This window comes from Equus przewalskii, chromosome 25, assembly GCF_037783145.1.
Source record: "Equus przewalskii isolate Varuska chromosome 25, EquPr2, whole genome shotgun sequence".
Lineage (NCBI taxonomy): Eukaryota > Metazoa > Chordata > Mammalia > Perissodactyla > Equidae > Equus > Equus przewalskii.
Window position 1 is genome coordinate 41,357,712 of NC_091855.1, and position 21,079 is coordinate 41,378,790.

The window sequence follows — 21,079 nt, forward strand, 5'->3', positions numbered from 1 at the left end:
GTGACAAAGGGTGAATTAAGTGTTGTTTTTTTATTTTATTTTGCTTTAGAGGAAGCCTGCAAAGGCCACCTTCCAGTCCATTTAGATTTTAAGACAAAGGGCAAAATCCTTTCTTCACCCTCAAACAGATATTTATCAAGCACCCGTTTAATGCCAAGCCCTGAACACAAATTATAAGAATTTGGTTTAAATTGAAGCTGTTGTAATTTCAGTTAGAAGAATGACTATTTGAAATTGTGAAATCATATTCTTTGGAAATTTTTAAGAATTATCGGTACCTAAATTTCTGCCCCAGAATATATTTTTTATTTTTTTCAGGTTCAGACATCGTAAGCGTTTCCTGCACCTGTTTGGGAATCTGTTTTGGCACATGTGATTGACGTGCTTAGTTCTTCTTTAAGGCAATAATTGTTTAAGTTGGTTAAATCAAACCTGGAAAACATTATTCAAAACACATTTGTTCAGCCTACTCCCTATTCATATTTTAGAAACTATAAAACAATGGAATTTGCTCCAAATAAATAGTTATTTTTCACATCCAAGTACAAGTGATATTTCGCTCTCAAAATAGTTTTTAAGGTTTGGAAGTATACATGCCAAACTCTTAACAGACGTAATTAGCCCTAAGGAGTTGGGAATGGTTGGGGCAAGGAAGACCTACATTTTTTACCTTTTGTATATGTATCTGTGTATGTGTGTGTGTGTGGTTTGCACCTTTCACAAGTATTTTTATGATGTAAAAGAAAAAGTATGGGTGCCAGCCCCGTGGCCGAATGGTTAAGTTCGTGTGCTCTGCTTCGGTGGCCCAGGGTTTTGCCAGTTCGGATCCTGGGTGCAGACATGGCACCGCTTGTGTGACCACGCTAAGGCAGCGTCCCACATGCCACAACTAGAAGGACCCACAACTAAAATATACAGCTATGTACTGGGGGGATTTGGGGAGAAAAAGCAGAAAGAAAAAAAAAGAAGATTGGCAACAGTTAAAAAAAAAAGTATTTTGGTTTTGGGTTTTTTTGGTGAGGAAGATTGGCCCTGAGCTAACATCTGTGGCCAGTCTTCCTCTATTTTTTGTGGGACGCTGCCACAGCATGGCTTGATAAGCGGTACTAGGTCTGTGCCCAGGATCCGAACCTGTGAACCCCAGGCCACCGAAGTGGAGCCCGCAAACTTAACCACTATGCCACTGGGCTGGCCCCCCCAAAAAATTTTTTTAAGTAAAAGATTTAGCTCCAAGATTACAATAAAAAATAAACTCATAATTGACTGTAACTGAAGTATCTGAAAGTCAATTGTCAGTAGCTTAAAATTTCTTTTTAAAAACTTTAAAATATAATGAAGGTCAAAGCTCAAAGTTTTTTCTTGAAATAGGATTTATAACTTCAAACTGCTGAATATTTAAAACAATCTAGTCAGTTAATATTTTTGGATATATTTTGTTTTTCATACAAGCTACAAAAGCTTCCAGCTCGACTAGGCATTTGGTGAATTCCCCAATCCTGACTCTGGAAGCCAGAGAGCAATGGCAGCGTGAGTTCCCAGACTGTAGATGCGTGTGTGTCTCAAGAAGACGGCAGCGTGGAGAGTGGAGCCCGGACAGACTCAGCAGGCCCTGCTGCTCCTTCTGGTTCCCAGGGTCAAGTCCTCCCCTTTAAAAGACCAGAGATTCAAGAGGGAAGTAGGTCTGAGCAGGCAGTGTAATACCTGAAAATAAATGTTACACAAGAAGCGTGGAAGAAAAGAAAGAGAAAAAACTTTGGAGCAAAATATTCCAGCATTCTTGTGAAATAAGTGTCCAAATAGAACTTCAGGTGATTTTAGCTCTAGAGTCGAGATGGAGCTGTTGAGCTGAGCCCTGTGGTAGACAGCCCAGGGGTGAGAAAGACAGCCATCCACCTAAAATTTCAACCATTCATCAAAGAAATTTGGCCCCTGGCTGTTGCTTCCCGGATCCATGATGGATTGACTAAATTGCAAAGAGTTCACCTGCCTGCCACTTCAGGAATGTCTGATCCAGTTACTTTTAGTAAATAAAATAATAAATTACTATTTTTTGATCAGGCTGAAAAAATTCAGCTTTCAAAATATAGTACATACTTTCTAAAAATAAAACCACATCTTTGTATTGTTAAAAATATGTATTCACATTAAATCAGTGACCATTTCCAGCTTTATCGCCTATTTAGGAGGTCAGATGTATTTGGCGCCAAGGATTTGCATTTTAATGTTATTTAAATTAGTGAAATTGATGGTAATAGTCATATAGAATTTTATTGCCTGTGCTTGTTGAATAAAGCTGGTGTGTTGTCAGCTCTTAAAGGAAAAGAAAGTTTTGTCTTGACACGCAAAGCTATGGGTACAGGGGTCGGGACTGCCGTAATAACCTGTACCTGCTTCCCACGGGCGAGACGGTGTACTTCATTGCGTCGGTGGTGGTGCTGTACAACGTGGAGGAGCAGCTTCAGAGGCACTATGCTGGCCATAACGACGACGTGAAGTGGTACGTCCTCTAAGCCGTGACTCGTTACACTAGCAGTAGTATTAGGGGAGAGAGGTCAGTATTAGGATATAACTAAAGAGAAGAAAAGGGATCTGCGAAAATAGGATCTTTGGGGAAAGCTCTTCCTTAGGTTCTGAGCTGTCTGCCAGCTAGTTGTCTACTGGCTACCCAGCTCTCTAAGACACCCTTTTAGTCTTCTATCTATATAACATGTGATGTTAACCAACCATGTTACCTAAACAAACAGTCTAACAGACCCCTGTTTGGAGGCCTTCTTAATCCATCCCATGCTAACAACTTCTAATTTGGGTCTTTATTTTTTAATAAAAATGTTTTGCCTTGTGTTGGTGGCTGGGTCTCCTCTTCCTATAATTCATTTACACCTTTTGGGAGGGACTTTGTGTGTCTTGGAAAGATGGATGGATGACTAGATGGATTTACGTATTTGTGTTTATCTTAAGTCCCTGATCAGTTATAACAATCCTGTTGGAAAGAGATGATGCCATTGCTACTTCATATACTCAGAATGACTTTTAACAAAGACTGTATACTGATTAATTGGTTCTGAATTGAAATGGAATTTTCCAAGCAGAGGATGCTTTTTCCTTGAGTTTGAAAATTCTCTAGAGTTAAAGGAAATCAGATGAGATGAAGTCGGCACTAATTGTCTGATGGCATTGGGGTGCTCAGAGGGTGTATCCTGAGTCTGTAACAAGTCAGGCACTCTGTGTTTCTCATGTTTAAATTTTCGACTAGATTATGTTTGATCAAGGGGAACGTAAAGCTGAGCTTAGAGAGTAGATGTTTGATAAATCTCCCTTTTTTCAGCCTAGCTGTTCACCCCGATAGGATCACGATAGCAACGGGACAAGTCGCAGGCACGTCTAAGGATGGAAAAGTGAGTCATATTCTCCTTTCACATTTTTGGAATGAACTGGTAACACAAAATAATTTTCTGAAAACATTTTGCTAAAGAATAAGCCTGCTTAGATATAAAGTGTCTGAATACTTCTTAATCCTTCATTCAGACTTTTTATTGCGAATTAAAGTTCTTGCCACGACCTTAAAAATCTACTGAGCTCACCCTAATTTCAGCCAATTTTTAAATAGCCTTGTTCTTGCATAAGAATTCATTAATTCTTAAGATGCTTGTTTACACACATGATGAACGTTAAAATATTAAGAACACATTTAGTAAATAAAGTTAAAATCATAATAATCATTTGAATAGGGGGCATTTTGCCTCTTCAACAAATTTCGGACACCGTCTGCATGAATACCCAGTAATCAGGACTCAAACCGTGGAATTTGTGTGCGTGCGTTTGACAAAGGCTGCCAGCAGGATTCTCGCACAGATCCTGTAAACACCTCAGCAAGACTTTAATGTGTGTTTTAGCAAATCAGAGAGAAAACTAGTAGAATTGGACAAATTGAGAATGATTCAAAACTGGCTTCCAGGTAGTTATTTACTGCAGTCTGTGGTCACTGTCGTGTCTTATCCAAAACTCCTCGTAGCTTTTTTGATATCCACTTTTGTATAGCTCCTTATGGCATAGAATATGACTTAAGACTAATGACATTAAATATTTCCATTTTTTATGCCACCACTTTTCAGAAAATATTTTAATAACATCAAATTTTAAATACTAACTATTCTATTTTCCATTAAAATGCTACACTTGAAAAGACGAAATAGGAGCAGTGGAAATCAGACGACTGTTACGTAAATACGCATAAATGGAACAGGGTCTTCTAACTGACCTTTGAAAGTCCTTCGAAATAGTCATAAATCATCTGTTCCTCCCTCTAGTGGATTAAAAGTGTATTTCAGTTCCTGGCATTGAAATTGAATCAGAAGTTTAGAGCCAGAGAAAATGTTTCAGCTATGTGAGCCAATCCTTTCAATTTACAAGCGGAGAAATCAGAGAGGCCAAAAGACTGTCTCCAGACACCCAGCTACTTAGAGACAAGTCCACACTGGAACCTGGTTCACCCACCCCGCTCTGTCCTCTACGTGCAGCTCTAGTCCTTTTCTTGATAAGTCTGCTGACCGTTCTATGCTGCTTTCTTCTATTAAGAGAAAAACTAGTACACATAATCTAGGAACGTAAGTGAGAGGATTTTGAACTAATCATAACAATTCTAAATTTTTATTGGTGCATAATTGATCGCCTCTTTTGCTCCTATGAGGCCCAAGAATGTGCAGCAAGTTCTTAATACTATTTTGTGGTGACCATCTTGATGAATGTAGACATGCTTATACCTTAATAACGATACAAACTTTGAAAGAATAACTCTTATATGAGATTCCGTTTTCCTCATCATTTTTCTTTTTTAAAATTCAGACACATTAGATGTGCAAATTCGAATGTCAGTTCCTGTGGTACAGTGTTCAAGAATTGGCTATTCTGAATTTAAAACTTGGTAGACTTCTCCTGAAGTTAGATTGGCCACAGGGGCCATGACCCCCTGAAGCCATTGGGACTGTTTTATTTATGTTCAAAGGTAGAGTCCTCAAGTGCAGAAAAACACCTTTTGTTTTGAGAAAATTGAAGTTATCTTGTAACTTCCGGGTCAAGGTAAACCTGTATAACCAGCACAATTGGCGACTGCATTTTTTCCTAAACAGCAATTGCCCCCACATGTGCGCATCTGGGATTCTGTGACGTTGAATACCCTGCATGTCATCGGAATCGGTTTCTTTGACCGAGCCGTCACCTGCATTGCGTTCTCAAAATCCGTAAGTGTGAGCCCTGTGGGCGTTGCAGCCTTTGTCCATACAGAGGAGAGACTCCGCTCACGGCTGAAGAGAGAGAGCTAACGCTCTCAGTGACTGCCCGGTGTGTGTCCAGATTTGAACTCTGAAAACTTCCTGCTTCCCAGGTCCCCTCAGTCAGAGGTCGCATGTGTCCCCTTGGGGGGTCATATACTTCCAGTCAGCTGTCTCCAGCCACGTGGGTGTGGTGATGAGAAGAGACCAGAGACACTTGTCTTCAGGTTCCTGGAGCCAGTTTTGCCTGCTCTGGCCTTGAATTTCACCCACCTCTCTGGAGGTGGCACCAGCGTGTCTCTTCCATCCTATGTGGGCTGGCTCACTCCCCGTCCATAAGCGGGGGTTGGCTGGGCCTCCTGGTCTCCCAGACTTCCTCAGGATGTGCCCGTTCAACAGATCCACCCTTTAAACCACTTTTCAGCCAGTTCAGAAACTTACCTTCACAGGTGCATGCAGGTGCTCACATGGAAGTACCACGTGCCTCTCCCCCAGTGCTATCGCTCCTTGTTCAGCCTTACGGTAACCCTGTCTGCGGTTAGAACAGACCCGTGCTGGGCGGGCTGTGGGCGCCGTCTCTCCTGGAGGAGGGCTCTGCAGCGCCTTTGGGAGCTGTTTTAGTGGAACCGGTGGTGAGGAGCCATCCCTTGACCCCTCCTTCTGCTCCTGTCCCTTCATCCTCCCACATTCACCTGCTCTCCCTGTCTGTCTGCCCACATCAGCAGATCTCAAGACCAGTGGGTGAAGTTTCTTTAACTAAGATGTAGCGGCCTCTTTATTAAAAGTAAAATTCAGGGGCCGGCCCCATGGCTGAGTGGTTAAATTCGCGCACTCTGCTTCCATGGCCCAGGATTTCGCCAGTTCGAATCCTGGGCGTGGACGTGGCACCGCTCATCAGGCCATGCTGAGGCGGCATCCCACATGCCACAACTAGAAGGACCCACAACTATATACCGGGGGCTTTGGGGAAAAACAAAAAAGTAAAATTCATGTTCATTTTTAATCACACTCAACCTGTTTTATTCTCAGATGTAATCTCCCTGTGAATATCTTTTTTTTGCAGAACGGAGGGAGCAATCTGTGTGCCGTGGACGACTCCAACGACCACGTGCTGTCCGTGTGGGACTGGCAGAAGGAGGAAAGACTGGCGGATGTGAAGGTCTCTCTCCAAGCCTGAAGCTAGCTGCGTTATAATTTTCCCATTTGGAGCCTCTCCTTCCCGCCGGCTCCCAGGCCGTTTCCATTTCTCAGGGAGCTTCTGGGCCCCCCCTTCCTGACGCAGCCCTCAGGCATGACACCTCCACCTGTGAATCCCTTTGACCCGCCCTCTCCCCTCATGGGACGCCACTCCCAGGTCCTGGCAGGGTTCCTCCTCTCTTCAGCACAGCTGTAAGGCTTGTTCCCTCATTGTTTGACAGCCGTTCCGCTTCTCATTCACTCCACCCTTCATTTGTTCACCGTTTCTTTCTCTCATTCCCCCAATTCTGAGTGCCCACGGTGTTTTTGCACTGTCGAGGCACTGGAGGTGGGGTATAGATGCCCAGTCAGGGAGGACCAAGCCCAGGAGCTGAGAGCTGAGGGCTGAGGGAGAGGTCAGCACAGCCAGCGGGGCTGGTCCACAGCGGAGTGGACTCGGGAAGGCAAGCCAGTGCCGCTGCTGCATCCCAGTCCCTCCTGGGGGACTCTTCCTGCAGTCGTGCCGCTGGCCTTCCCTTTACTACTTCTGATCCATTTTGCACACTACGTCAATGAGCTTTCCCTTAAGCTTTTTTATGTTTTACTCCTGTTTAAATCTTGATTGAATCTGTTTTATAGAATTGACTTCAGATTTTTCATCATGGCATTTGTTAACCTTAGATAATCTTACCTACCTAACATTAGGATTACCACTGGATCCCCTTACTGACCTAACGTTAGGATTACCACTGGATCACCTAACTGACCTAACATTAGGATTACCACTGGATCACCTTACTGACCCAACATTAGGATTACCACTGGATCCCCTTACTGACCTAACATTAGGATAACCACTGGATCACCTAACTGACCTAACATTAGGATTACCAGTGGATCACCTAACTGACCTAACATTAGGATTACCACTGGATCACCTTACTGACCCAACATTAGGGTTACCATTGGATCACCTTATGTACTTGCCTTTTCTCTTGCGTGTCTGGGATACAGACCCTGTATTCTAATCAGGCATGTTTCCTGACACCTCTTTTCATGCTATAGCCCTGTCTTCTAATAATCTGGTCAAGTATTTAAGTTCCCGCTATGTTGCTAGATGGAAGTAATCAGAGGCAAGTTATTCTCCAGGTTTAAGAAGGTGTAACTGAATTACCAAGCAAAGAGAGCAATCAGGGTCAGATTCATCTGACCAGGGTACGGGTCCTGCAAAGCAAGATAACAGAGTTAGGGGTGGTAAAGTGGCAGCCACACGGCCAGATCGCCAATGCTGGATCCCCAGCTCGGTCACCAAACCACCAGCAGAGTCCTAGGAATTAGAACCAGGAGGGACTCCCAGAGCAAACAGCACAGCCAAAGTGAGCCAGGAGCGACAGAGCCATATAAAATCCAGATTCCTGGGCCCTTCCCGGAGCTTCCTGTCACTCAGGGGTGAGACCTGATGTCTGCATTTTGACGCACATCAGGTGATTCTGTCCTTCAGCCAGGGCTGGGGATCCATCGTGGGAAGCTGAGAGCAAATTCTTACATTTCTTAAGTCCCCAGCTGCCTTAACCCAGTCCTGCAAAGAAAGCACACTGGGTCCCTGCTCTTTGCCAGGCCCTGTGAGAGGACTCCATGGTCCCTGTCCTCAGGGGGCTACAGTCCAGGGGAGACAAACGAGGAGAAGGTGGGGCACACAGCAAACATAAGTTTAGTGTTTACAGAAGATGAATTCGATGGGGAAACCATCAAGAGGCCTAGTGCTTAACTTGAAGGATTTATTTATTTGCAGTTCGGATGTTGTTTACTTTCTTAAGTGTCTTAAGAGATTTGAGACATTCGCTCCTCCTCTTTTGCTCCAAGTGTTCCAACGAAGCTGTGTTTGCCGCGGATTTCCACCCCACGGACACCAACATCATAGTGACCTGTGGAAAATCGCATCTCTACTTTTGGACACTAGAAGGAAACTCCCTTATTAAGAAGCAAGGATTATTCGAGGTAAAGTTGAATTACATTTGCAGTTTTGTTTTTCACTGAGTGGTACTCGTGATCAGCTAGCTTTTAAGGGAGATTTGAGGCACCCCAGTCTTAGGATTTGTTTTAATTGGCTGATGTTGGGGTGCATCTGGGGGTATTGTGATGAAGACTATCCTTGGGGATCCCTAAAAGAGTTGGGGAACCCCTTGTGTCTTGTGGATAACAGTGGTGATGCCGAGAAGGAAGGATGGGCCAACACAGGGAGAACCACAGGGAAAGGGTGCCGGGGGGTGGGGCCCCCACCAAGGCATGCTTGGTTGCAAAGAGCAGCCAAGAAGACACCCGGGAGAATGGGCCGTGCGTCCTTGCCTTTATGAAGGGTTTGTAGCCGCTCTCTGTGCCTTTAATCTGGCCATTTGGTGACCTTATGCGAGCATCAGGGCCAGCACCTCTGCCCTGTGGGGCCTTCGCTGAGTCAGAGGACCGCTTTAGTCTGGTGCCAGGGCCCTGTTGCTCAGGCTGTAGTCATGACAACACAGCCCACCCCTTACCCCTCCAACACCCTCCTCTGCTCAAGCTGCCTGCCACTTTACAAGTACCAGAAATTTCTTTTTTCTACAACAGATAATCTCATGGCACAAGTTACGTAATGGTAGATTAAAATAAAAGGCACACAGTGTGGTAGCAGAAGCTGACACTATCCAGCTTGGGGTTACTATGGTTCTAGATATTATCAATATAAATAAAAGGATGTCTTGATTAAAAATATACATATATTTGCAATATTCTGCAGAAGCAAGAAAAGCCAAAGTTCGTCCTCTGTGTGACTTTTTCTGAAAATGGTGACACCATTACTGGAGATTCAAGTGGCAACATCTTGGTATGGGGAAAAGGTAACGAGTGATTGTTCCCAGAGCAAATGTTTTTTGGTGATGTGATAAGTAGGAAGTCAAACGTCACTTCTGTAAGAATCGTCGATCAGGATAATTTGCGAGTTTACTATTAAATTCCAAGTTCTGTAGGTGCATACGTACATGTGCTCATGTGTAAATTGAAACCGTAAAACTAGAACAGAGGAAAACAAGAAAGTGAGAGCTGTTCACCTTCTGTCATTCTAAAAGGCTCTTTAAGCCCAAGACGTTATGATGAAATTAATAGCTTTATGAGGAGATCTGTTAACAAATTATAGTGATGAAGTTACCAATGACTATTTGGCTGGAAAATATTTAAATAACTGTTCTGGTTCACATGGCATTTGGCAGACATATACTGAGTACTAATTTTGTGCGGGGCAGCCCGCTGGACGCTGTGAGCATACAAATGAGGCAGCTCTGAATCCCCCGCAGTCAGTGAGCAGACCATGTGCTAAGGATTCTCACAGAAAACATTCATTCAGTTAAGTTCAATGCGTGCTTACCATGTGCCAGGAAAAGTCCACCATCCCGGTTCTCAAGGATGGTAGAGTTTGGGTTGGGGGTAGAAACAGACCCGTAAAGGTAATCTCAGAACGATCCGGAGACTTTTGTGGTATCCCTACTGCTGTGGGTGCTAAGTGCTCCGGACACTGTTTCATTTCATCCTTCGAACAATTCTGTGGGATAAGCAGTGACCTCATTTCACGAAGAGGGAAACGGAGCATAGGGCAATGAGGCACTCGGCTCCTAAGGCTGTAAACTCAGGGTCCCTGTTCTTAGCCGCGTACACTCCCATTGTGCCCTCCCCACACTGTGCTCTGTGTTCGCATCTCGTCCTTAATTACAACGTAACCCAGTTCATGCTTGTCTGGTGCTCTGTGAACTTCTAGAAATTGGATCCTTTCTAGATTCACGCGACCATGGTTTCTAACTGACAATGTCGTGTTTTTAAAACAAAAATGAAGTGAGATGGGCCGAGGCGAGCCTTGTGACAATGTAGTAAGGATGGTTTTTTTGGTGTGTTTAGGTACGAATCGCATAAGCTACGCAGTACAAGGGGCCCACGAGGGTGGTATTTTTGCCCTTTGTATGTTAAGGGACGGCACGCTGGTGTCAGGAGGAGGGAAGGACCGGAAGCTCATTTCTTGGAATGGAAACTATCAGAAACTTCACAAAACTGAGGTAAGACAGCAGGCAGGACTATTGAAATTTATTGCGAACCGTAAACTGTTATACTCACTGGTTTCCTTGCTGGTTTGAAATCTTAGCTGACAGTTTTGAAAATTGTTTAGATGAAATTTTATTAATTGGGTAATATTTTATTAAAGTCGTGGAGGCAGTTTAAGCACAACTACTAAAATGAAATTAGGTGTATAAAATTTGCGGTTGTAACATATTTTACATTTAGAATATTTTTATGTTAGAACCAGTCTCACTTTTCCAAGAGAGTAGTCCCCATATTTTTGTTTCATTTTGTTTCGTTCCCCACATTTAACATTATCATTAAAATCCTTCTTCTTTTTTCACTTTAATTCCCAGCATGTTACTTTGGAGACGTTCTCACTTTGAACTAATATTTATTGAATATCTACTTTGTACATGACTGAGTGCCAGCACGTCCTCTAGAGTTCCAACTCTTTTCAGTATCTGCTTCTCCTCCTTTTTACCTGGCTGGCAGCCCTGCACACCAGTGGGAGCCAGAGGCAAGAAACTTAATATTCCTTCTGCACACTCCCTGAGTTTTCTCCCCACCCCCAGGAAATTATGAGCAGACAGATATCAAGGTCAGGATGAATCTGAAGGTTGATGGTCTTCAGCCCTGACATAGAATGGACACGTTGTAGAACTCTTCCAACTTCTAAGTCAGATGAGTACAACATGTTACAGCGGTAACAGAAGTTACATCAGAGAGCAGGGTGGCACCATGCTTTAGCAAGATGAGAATTTGGTTTTGTTGATTATTGCTCTTAATAAAGGAAGTCCTTCAGCTGAGCTTTGGAAATCCCTTCCCCTTTCAAGGAGATTTTAATTATGATAGCATTTCGTATAATAAGATTAGACCAGCATTTGATGGAACGTGTGCCCATTTTAAATTATAACCACAACCAAGGTTCTGAAGCCTCGTCTAGTTTCGTAGAAGATGCTCACCATTTCGCAGTATCTATAATCGCTCTTCGTCAGCATGGACTGTCGTCACTGTTGCTGTGCTGTGCTGTGCTGTGCTGACAAACCACGCTGGAAGTAGAAAGTTTGCATGAGAGCGGCTGCTGCTGACCTCGGAACTGGAGTGTCTAGAACCAGGGGCTTGGCTGGTGTATTTTGAAATTCTTTTTCTTAATATTTAGATAATTCCATATGTTTACCAACATGAACAATGGATTTCAAAACTAAATAGAGTGAAGTTGCCAAAGAATTTCCCATTTTAAGTTACAGTAAATTTGGGCACCTCTTATTACGGTGTGTCATAGTATTCTCCACTTTCCAAATTGTTCCTGCTACTGGCATCCGAAGTCATAACAAGCAAAGAGTAAACAGCACAGTAGTATTTCTTATTTTTTAATCTTGTCAAGAAAAAATTCTTTATTCTTTTTGCGTTATTTATAATTGAGGTGACACTGGTTTATAACATTATGTAAATTTCGGGTGTACGTCCTTACATTCTGGTTTCTGTGTAGACTACGTCGTATCCACCACCCAAAGACGAATTACACATGTGCCCTTTCACTCATTTCACCCTCCTCCCACTTCCCCTCTGGTAACCACCAATCTATTCTCTGTGTCTGTGTGTTTGTTTGTTGTTGTTTTTATCTTCTGCATATGAGTAAAATTATATGGTATTTGTCTTTCTCCATCTGACTCATTTTGCTTGGCATAGTACCCTCATGGTCCATCCATGTTGTCACAAATGGCAAGATTTCATCTTTTTATGGCTGAGTAGTATTCCATCGTCTATATACATACCACATCTTCTTTATCCATTCGTCCATTGATGGGCACTTAGGTTCTTTCCAGGTCTTGGCTATTGTGAATAATGCTGCAGTGAACATAGGGATACAAATATCTTTTTGAATTAGTGTTTTCATGTTCTTTGGATAAATACCCAGAAGTGGAATAGCTGGATCAAATGGTAGCTTTATTCTTTATTGTTTTTTCAACAACCTTACTCTTGCTGATTCATTTCAGATATATGAAATGTTTGGAGTTTAAAAGTAAGGTTTGGGGTTTTGATCAGTCCCTCAAGTACTGGTTGCGGACCTCTCTCTCCATGTATACATACGCGCGCACGTGTGTGTGTGTGTGTGTGTGTGTGACTGTGTGACTGTGATAGGAGCTGTCATGATGATATATAAACAAGTATTTTGAATGATGGAGCTAATAATTTACTGACGTTTTAAATCTTTTCTTTTCGATGCAGATTCCAGAACAGTTTGGTCCCATACGGACAGTGGCCGAGGGGAAAGGCGATGTGATCTTGATAGGCACCACTAGAAACTTTGTTCTGCAGGGCACCCTGGCGGGGGACTTTGCACCCATCACTCAGGTACGTCCCAGCTCAGAGGGCCCACCAAACACTTCCATTTTATGTCACATTAGAATACAATAAAGCATTACTAAGAGGTGGTTATTCCTGTGTTTTTATACTAACCTGACCTCCCTCAGCTTCAGAGTTTCAGTTGCAATCCTGAGTTAAGTTGGGGAGGAAGAGAAGCTGATGAGAGCATTTATGAAGTGTGCAGCAAGCCAGGGTTAATCATCCTGGAAGGCTCCTGAGTGTCAAATGTAGCCTTTCAGAGAACTTCCATTTGTCTTGGTTCTTTGTAGGGTCACACGGATGAGCTCTGGGGACTGGCCATCCATGCCTCCAAACCTCAGTTCTTGACCTGTGGCCATGACAGGCATGCCACTCTCTGGGACGCTGTTGGTCACCGGCCCGTGTGGGACAAAATAATAGAGGTAGACGTGCACGTTACATTCTGTTTTTCTTATAACAATTCATCTGGAACGTGTTCATATATATTTTTCTTTTTTTGCATGAAACTAATAGTGATATAAAATTTTCACAAAGCAAATGTCACTGAATTTATCTCCTTCGAATTGCATTGCTTTCAGCATCGCCTTGAGTGGTCTCATCTCTGTAATTCTGAAGTTTGCTGTTGAATTTTTCGACAGCAAGTTAGCCTTTCCAAGCTGGTGTTTGGGTTTCCTGAGTACAGAGTCTCTTAGCTGGCTTCAGTGCCCAGAGACCCTTGTTAAGAGCCTGCATTCTATCTACAGTGTGCTTTTGAATGAAAATTTACAAGCTGTTCTAAAAGCATACAATTTCTCTCTACAATTTGAGTTTGATGCTAAAGGTAAAGCTTTAGTTTTAAAGTCAGCATCTCTATGACCTTTGCAAAAGGAACTCCGATTGCGTAGCAGAGGGCTGAAATATCCTTTCCCTATGTGAACACAGTGATGACTGCATTTATTGAGCACTCTTTGCATACCAAGCACTGTACTTGTATTGTCCTTAATCCTGGCAGCAGCCCTGCAGGTCGAAGTTTTTTCACCCTGATGTTATTGTTTAGGAAATTGAAGCCTAGAAAATTCAGATAGCTTGCCAAGGTCACTGAGTAAGGGACAGAGCCAGTGTCTACCCCCAGCTCGGTCAGATCCCAGGCCCAAGGCCTTCCTCCGCGTCATGCTGTAATGAGTCAAGTGCATTCTGTGCAGCTTGGGTCCCTCAGGACGTGTATGGTCCCACGTGAGCAGCAGCCACTCTGTAGACCCCGCTCCTCCCGGCAGCCCCTGCAGAGTTCCCAGCATTACCCAGTGTGCAGGGTCCACATTTCAGCCCTCCTGCCCTTTGCTTTCCGAGAAGGTCACCGAGGGTCTAGAGCTGGCCAATCACCAGTGGAGCCGGGCGCCAAGCTGACAGGGCCTGAGGGGTGACACTGCCACTCAGAGGAGACAGCGGGCAGGACCGGGCTCGAGGAAGTGGTTTCCTGTGGTGTGCCCATCCTCTGGCAGGAGCTTGGAGGAACAAATGGGGAGTAAGTGAGGGGTCTGCACAGAGCTGATGACAGCCACCGGATGCAGGAGGGGCAGAGGTGGGCCCGGAGGGCAGCCTTTCCCGCGATCTCACTCAGCGTGGCAGCCCTGCTGAGAGCAATGCCAGTTACCCCGTCCCCTGTCCTTTACCGGACTGTTAACCCACTCAGCCTGACAGAAGGGCTAGGGGCTCAGAACCAGACGCCAAAAAGTTGTGCGGTTGAGTCCTAGCTCCTTCACCCACTGGCCATGTGGCTTCAGACAGGACCCTCCCTGTCCCCTGGTGGCTTCCTCTCACAAGCGTCACAAGCCTCAAATGAATCATACGGTAAAGCTTCAAGTGGACGTGGCAGCCCTGAGCTTAGTTACAGCTCACATTTAGGAGTAAGCATTGCAGTGATGTAATCAATGCCCGAACAGTTTCTGGTCTCTCATGTTTTTTAGTTTGAGAGGACTGCCTCCTTCTGTTTCCATTTCCATTGCTCCTTTTTCCTTGGACCCCCTGTGATTAATCTCTTGTCACTTCAATCCACCTAAACCCTCTGCCAAGTGATGTCATGTCTAAAACACAGATTGAGTCATGTCGCTCTTGTCACTGAAAGAAAAAAAATCACCTTCACTCTGTTCTTATTTCCTGGTGATCACAGCCCTTAACATGACAGTGCAGCCCCGTTACTAGTGTCGTCCATACACTTTCCCGTCCCCACCCCGTATTCTCTGCATTGTCCACTCACTGGGTCTGCCTGCTTTTCCTCAAATAGGCCACAACTTGTGGTGCTTCTGCATCTTCAATCATATCATCATACCCTTAACACCTGATCCCCAAAATATTGGCGTGTCCACTTCCCCCTTGGGTCCCGGAAGGCCCGAGTCAGAAGCTTCCCCATCTTGCTTCGTCTCACCCCTCTCGGTGACTCAACAGTATGTTTTTACCTCTTTCATTGATTACATTCCACCTTGTATCAGAGTTAGTGGTGAACACGTGTGTATGCCACTAGGTCAGAACCTGGGGTGTGCCTGACCCATTCGAGGTCCTCCCAGGGCTGCATGGGCTCTCACCCTATGTCTCCCTGATGGAGCTAGGGGCAGTGGTCGTATTTCTAGAAGATCAAGCACACTGTTCCATAGGCTTCCATCAAGCACAGGGTCAACCCAGGGGGCTTCTGAGACTTGGAGGAAGAGCGTTTGTTTGTTTTGGTCTGTCGTCTGGTTACTGTAGGTCTGAAAAGATGTAAGACAGAAAGAGAAAAATTCTAAAAGGATACAAAATTAGTATTTTTGAAATGTGATCTTCATCCAAATAGGAAAACATTTTCCTCTCTGGAGAGAAAAGAGATTTTTCAAACAGGGCCATGGAGCCCCGAGGGATGAAAGCCGTGATTGTGTGTATTTTATGTGATAGTGCTGTGTCTGGCCATCAATTTACACTTCCTTTACAATGTTTTAGGATCCAGCTCAGTCTTCTGGTTTTCATCCTTCAGGGTCTGTGGTTGCGGTTGGAACACTGACTGGGAGGTGAGTCCGTGTGAGCGCGGCATGCGCTCTCAAGGTTCATGGAAAGGAGGCTCGTTGTCTGTGTTTCCCAGGGACGGGCAGCCCCGCTGTTGGCTGCACGTCTCCGCTTCTAGTGACTTACGGAGAATTAAGGCAAAACTCAAAAGTGAAACGTAAGACAGTGGTCCTGCACATTTTGGGTCTTGGGAAAATCTGAGGAAGCTGTGGACCCCTCTCCTAGAAAAGTGCGCCCCACGCGCACACACGTTTGCCTCCAGTTTCAGAGAATTCGTGGGGATCCTCAGGCTCGATCTGCGGGCTGTGGCAGGACCCTCGACTGTGGAATCGGGTGCGACAGCATCTCAAAGTGCTGAGAATTTAAAAATGCTTCTTGCCACACTTTCAAAATTTTAGAAACTGCCCAGATTCTGAGCCTTACATTTCAGATTCAGCTCACGTTTATTTACCAAGCGCCTCCGATGTGCCAGGCGGTAGAGCTGCACTTGAATCCCAGCTGCACTGAGCAGCAGTGTGTCTCTGAGCCGGTTACATAACCTCTATGAGTTTGTTTCTTTTGCCATAAATTGTGACAGTGTTATCATCTGCCTAGCCACACTGCACTGATGAGGGAAGGAGGCGATACAGAGGCATCTGCTGGCGTTGCCTGCCAGGCAGTCTCAGTGGTTATTATTATCATTGTTTTTTAAGTTTCAATTGCACTTGCATATTGTTTGTCAGAGTATGTACAGTTTTTGTGGTTTAATTCAGAAAGTTTTGGTGATTTCCTCCTGTCCTTTCTCTCTAAAAAGCATACTACTTAGATTCTTTTGTTATGACTATAGAGTATATATACAGTAAGAGTAACATTTGTAAGTCATAGGTAACAAAAATCTTAAGAGTTGGGCACCTTGTATCCAATAGAAGTCTTCATGAAAATGTTTGCATAGTCACATACACACACCCTTCTTTTTAACTCTCTTGGAGACAGCTGAAGCTTCAGGCTCAGCAGGCTCTGATGATTGGCTGACAGCCAGTTACCGCCATCGTCTGCGTGCTGACTATGCATGGTCGATAGGATGTGGTGCTGCCAGGATGCTGAGACTCACGGACAGTGTCCTATGGGTGGAAGAGACAGAACATGCACCCTGATCCCTCGCCTCCGTTTGCGCCTGCCACATCTCCGGTTCTGGTGCCAGGCTAAGCTCTTGATGGAGCAGTTTAATAGGACTTTTCAAAGGCGGAGCCTTGTCAGCCCCAGTCTCTCTGCTTCTTGTATTTTGACCTCTGTTAAGGTTAAATAGCACATTAAAGGTAGACGGTTTTTGTTGAAGACGCAAAGGAATCAAACTGAGAAGCCACATCCAAATTTCAAGGGGGGCAGCCAGTCCGATGGAGAGATGATGGTCGGGGCCCCAGTGGAGGGCGGGAAGGCAGTGATGCCGGCTCGGCGGACGTGCTGATGGAGCGCATGTCATCTAGGTTGGAACTGCAGCAGCCCTGAGCCCACATTCCTTTCCATCCCCGAAAACACGGGAGGCCCACTGACTGCCCCCGCCTGGGGACACACAGGCGGGAGAGTGCAGTCCTCTGTCATTTAACGTTTACTGAGGACTGTGTCCCTATCAGAGGATACGAAGCGCTTCCGCGTCCATTGTAATTTGACTGATTTAACACTGAGCCTGCAGAGTCGTTCTGGGCCCTTATCCCCATTTTACAGTTGAGGAAACTGAGCCCAGAGAGGTTAAATTCAGAGAGGGATCCCCTACTCGCCCTTCTTCCGTTCTCTCTGTCCTCTCATCCGGCTGGGTGCACACCGGATTCACAGGTCAGATGCTCAGCCCACCCCTGCTCCCACAGCACAATTCAGAGCATCCCCACCCTGAGGTGGTCCCAGCCTCATCCTCTGGACCCACCCTGCTTCACCCTGGGCCAGATCTCTGGGTCAGCTCAGGCAGGTGTTCCTTTGTGCTACCTCTGGCCACGGGCCGGCAGTGGGTGTTGGTCCATCTCCCAAGGGCTTTCTCTCCTTTTCCTTGCAAGTGACAAAACTCAAACCCTGAGGACTCCTTCATAGCATCGGGAACAGAATCCTTTCAAATGGTAGCCAATATGCTTTTCCTTTTTTCAGGAAATGCTCGTATGGAGGAAATTTTCCTTAAAGCTGAGAATAAGCCTTCTTGTTAAGCAAATACAGAGTATTTATTAAGCTCTTAGATAAACCGTTTTTAATAGTCTTACTATTTTTGTAATAGCCTTGCTTCATTTTCTCCCTGAACAACTTATTGTACTTTTTCTTGTGTTTTTTACAGGTGGTTTGTGTTTGACACAGAAACAAAAGACTTGGTCACTGTTCACACGGATGGAAACGAACAGCTCTCTGTGATGCGTTACTCCCCAGGTTAGACTACGACATTCCCTTCTATGAAACCCCGACAGATTTATGAAATTCTGTGCAGATGTCTTTAGAGACAATATTCCACAAGCCTCCTCAGAGTGAAGCTGTACATGCACAGAATTATGGCATTTGGGGGTTCTCTTCCCTACTTTGGGTTGCTAAGCTTGTGTGTGTTTTTAACTTTTTGTTATGGAAAATTTTAAACCTAGACAAAATCGGAACAGCGTAATGAACTGCCATGCACCCATCACCCAGGTGTGACAAGATCGACTCTTCGCCAATCTTGCTCATCCGTAGCCCTCCCCAGAGCCCCCCTCCAATGTTTAGAAGCAGTTCCCAGACATCTTTTCCTTTTGTCTGTTAATATTGCTGTATATATCTCAAAAAGATGAACACTCTTTTTTTAACAGCTTTATTGAGGTATAATTTGCATGCAATAATTTACCCATTATAAATGTACAATTCGGTGATTCTTAGTAAATTCATAGAGTGGTGCAACCATCACATTATCCAATTTCAGAACCTTTCCTTAACCCAAAAAGTTCCCTCCCTGCCCGCTAGCAGTTAACCTCCACTGCCACCCCCAGCCCTGGGCAACCACTCTTCTGCTGTTCCGTCTCTATAAATTGCCTTTTCTGGACATTTCATATGAATGGAATCATATAATTTGTAGCCTATTGCGTGTGGCTTTTACTTAGAATGTTTTTGAGATTAATTTGTGTTATTGGGTGTGGATGGGTAGTTTATTCCTTTTTAATTACTGGGTAGTATTCCATTTTATGGATATACCACAGTTTGTTTATTCAGCCCTCAGTTCACGGGCATTTGGGTTGTTCCTGGGTTTTGACTTTTATGACTAATGCTTCTATAAACATTCATTGTATGTCTTATTGTAGACGTTTGTTTTCATTCCTCTTGGGTAAATTCCTAGGAACAGAACTGGTGGGTTGTAGGGTAAATTTGTGTTTAACATTGTATGAAACTGCCGAACTGCTTTCCAAAATGGCTGCACCATTTTACATTCCCAGCAGCGGTGTGGGAGGGTTCTAGCATCTCCACATCCTCACCAACACCTGTTACCGTCTGTCTTTCATCTACAGCCATTCTAATAGAGGCGTAGTGGTATCTCATTGTGGGTTTCATCTGCATTTCCCTAGCCACTGTCAAAGATGTTGAGCATCTTTTCATGTGCCTTTTAGACATTCCTACGTCTTCTTTGGGGAAATATCTATTCAAATATGTTGCCTATTTCTTCGCTGGATTGTTTGTCTTACTCTTGAATTGTAAGACCTCTTTCTGTATTGTCTATAAGAGTTCTGTATAAGATATGTGACTTGCAAATATTTTCTCCCAGCGTATGGCTTGTCTTTTCATTTTCTTAATGGGGTCTTTTGAAGCACAAGCTTTTAATTTTGATGAAGTCCCGTTTACCAATTTTTTTCTTTTATGGATCCTGCTTTTGCTGTCATACCCAAGGTCATGAAGCTTTTCTCCCATGCTTTCTTTTAGGAAGGTTATTATTTTAGCCCTCACATTTTGGTCTGATTCATTTTGAGTTAATTCCTGTGTATGGCGAGAAGTAAGAGTCTAAGATTATTTGTCCTGCATGTAGATATCCACTTGTCCCAGCACCATTTGTTGAAAAGACAATCCTTTCCCTCCTCAATTATCTTGACCTTTTTGTCAAAAACCAACTGACCATCAACATAAAGGTTTATTTCCGGATTCTCGGTTCTGTCGCCTGTACGCTTATCCTCGTGCCGATACCACGCTGTCTCGATGGCTGTGAGTTTAGAGTAAGTTTTGGAATTGAGTAGGGCAGCTCCTCCAACTCTGTTGTTCTTTTTCAAGAATGTTTTGGCTATTTTAGGTCCGTACCATTTTTATATAAATTTTAGAATCAGTTTGTCAATTTCTAATTTTAAAAGGCCTACCAGGATTTTAATGGGGATTATGTTGAATTTATAGATCAACGTTGGGAGAATTGCTGTCTTAACAATACTGAGTCTTCTCATCTTTGACCGTAGAATGTCTCTCCATTTGTTTAGATCTTCTTTAATTTTTCTCAGCCATGTTTTACAGTTTTCACTGCACAAGCGTTACACTTCCTCTGTTAGATTTATCCCAAAGTCATTTTTATGCCACTGTGAATGGAATTTTCTTAATTTTAGTTTCAGAATGCTAGTTGCTAGTATAGAGACATAAAATTGGTTTTAGCCCATAGCTCTTATATCCTGTGACCTTTCGAAACTGTTTTATTGTTTTAGTAGTAATGTGTGTGTGTATATGCGCGCTTGTATAGAATCCTTGGGATTTTCTTCATATGGGGTCATGTCATCTGCAAATAAAGATAGTTTTACTTCTTCCTTTCCAATCTTTGGATGCCTTTACTTATTTTTTTCCTTATTGCATTAGCTGGAACCTCCACGGCAGTGTTGAACAGAAGTGTCAAGAGTGGATCCTTGCCTGCTTCCAGTCTTGGGAGGAAAAGCATTCAGTCATTCGTCATTATGAGGAAGTTCTCTTCTATTCCTAATCTGCGTAGAGTTTTCATCATGAATGGGTGTTAGATTTTTGTCAATTGCTTTTTCTGCATCTGTGGAGATGATCATTTGGTCTTTGTCCTTTATTTTATTAATATGGTGTCTTACATTAATTTTCAGATGTTAAACCAACTTTGCATTCCTGGGGTAAATCTCACTTGAGGATGGCATATAATCCTTTTTCTACATTGCTGGGTTCCATTTGTTAATATTCTGTTAAGGATTTTTCATCCATGTTGATGAGGGATATTGGTCTGTAGTTTTCTTTTCTTGTGATGGTTT

General features: G+C 43.9%; 1 protein-coding gene across 12 annotated transcripts in view; it reads left to right on the top strand.

Moving 5' to 3' along the window:
* EML1 (EMAP like 1) overlaps window positions 1-21,079 on the top strand; it is a 166,918-nt gene that overhangs the window by 133,303 nt on the left and 12,536 nt on the right. For all 12 annotated transcript variants that reach the window (XM_070593255.1, XM_070593256.1, XM_070593260.1 and 9 more), the window contains 11 exons: window positions 2,348-2,497; window positions 3,326-3,395; window positions 5,127-5,237; window positions 6,331-6,426; window positions 8,307-8,441; window positions 9,214-9,313; window positions 10,362-10,516; window positions 12,750-12,875; window positions 13,157-13,288; window positions 15,813-15,880; window positions 18,169-18,257. In XM_070593255.1, coding sequence (XP_070449356.1) covers window positions 2,348-2,497; window positions 3,326-3,395; window positions 5,127-5,237; window positions 6,331-6,426; window positions 8,307-8,441; window positions 9,214-9,313; window positions 10,362-10,516; window positions 12,750-12,875; window positions 13,157-13,288; window positions 15,813-15,880; window positions 18,169-18,257 — 1,232 coding nt within the window. The remainder of the gene's footprint in view (window positions 1-2,347; window positions 2,498-3,325; window positions 3,396-5,126; window positions 5,238-6,330; window positions 6,427-8,306; window positions 8,442-9,213; window positions 9,314-10,361; window positions 10,517-12,749; window positions 12,876-13,156; window positions 13,289-15,812; window positions 15,881-18,168; window positions 18,258-21,079) is intronic.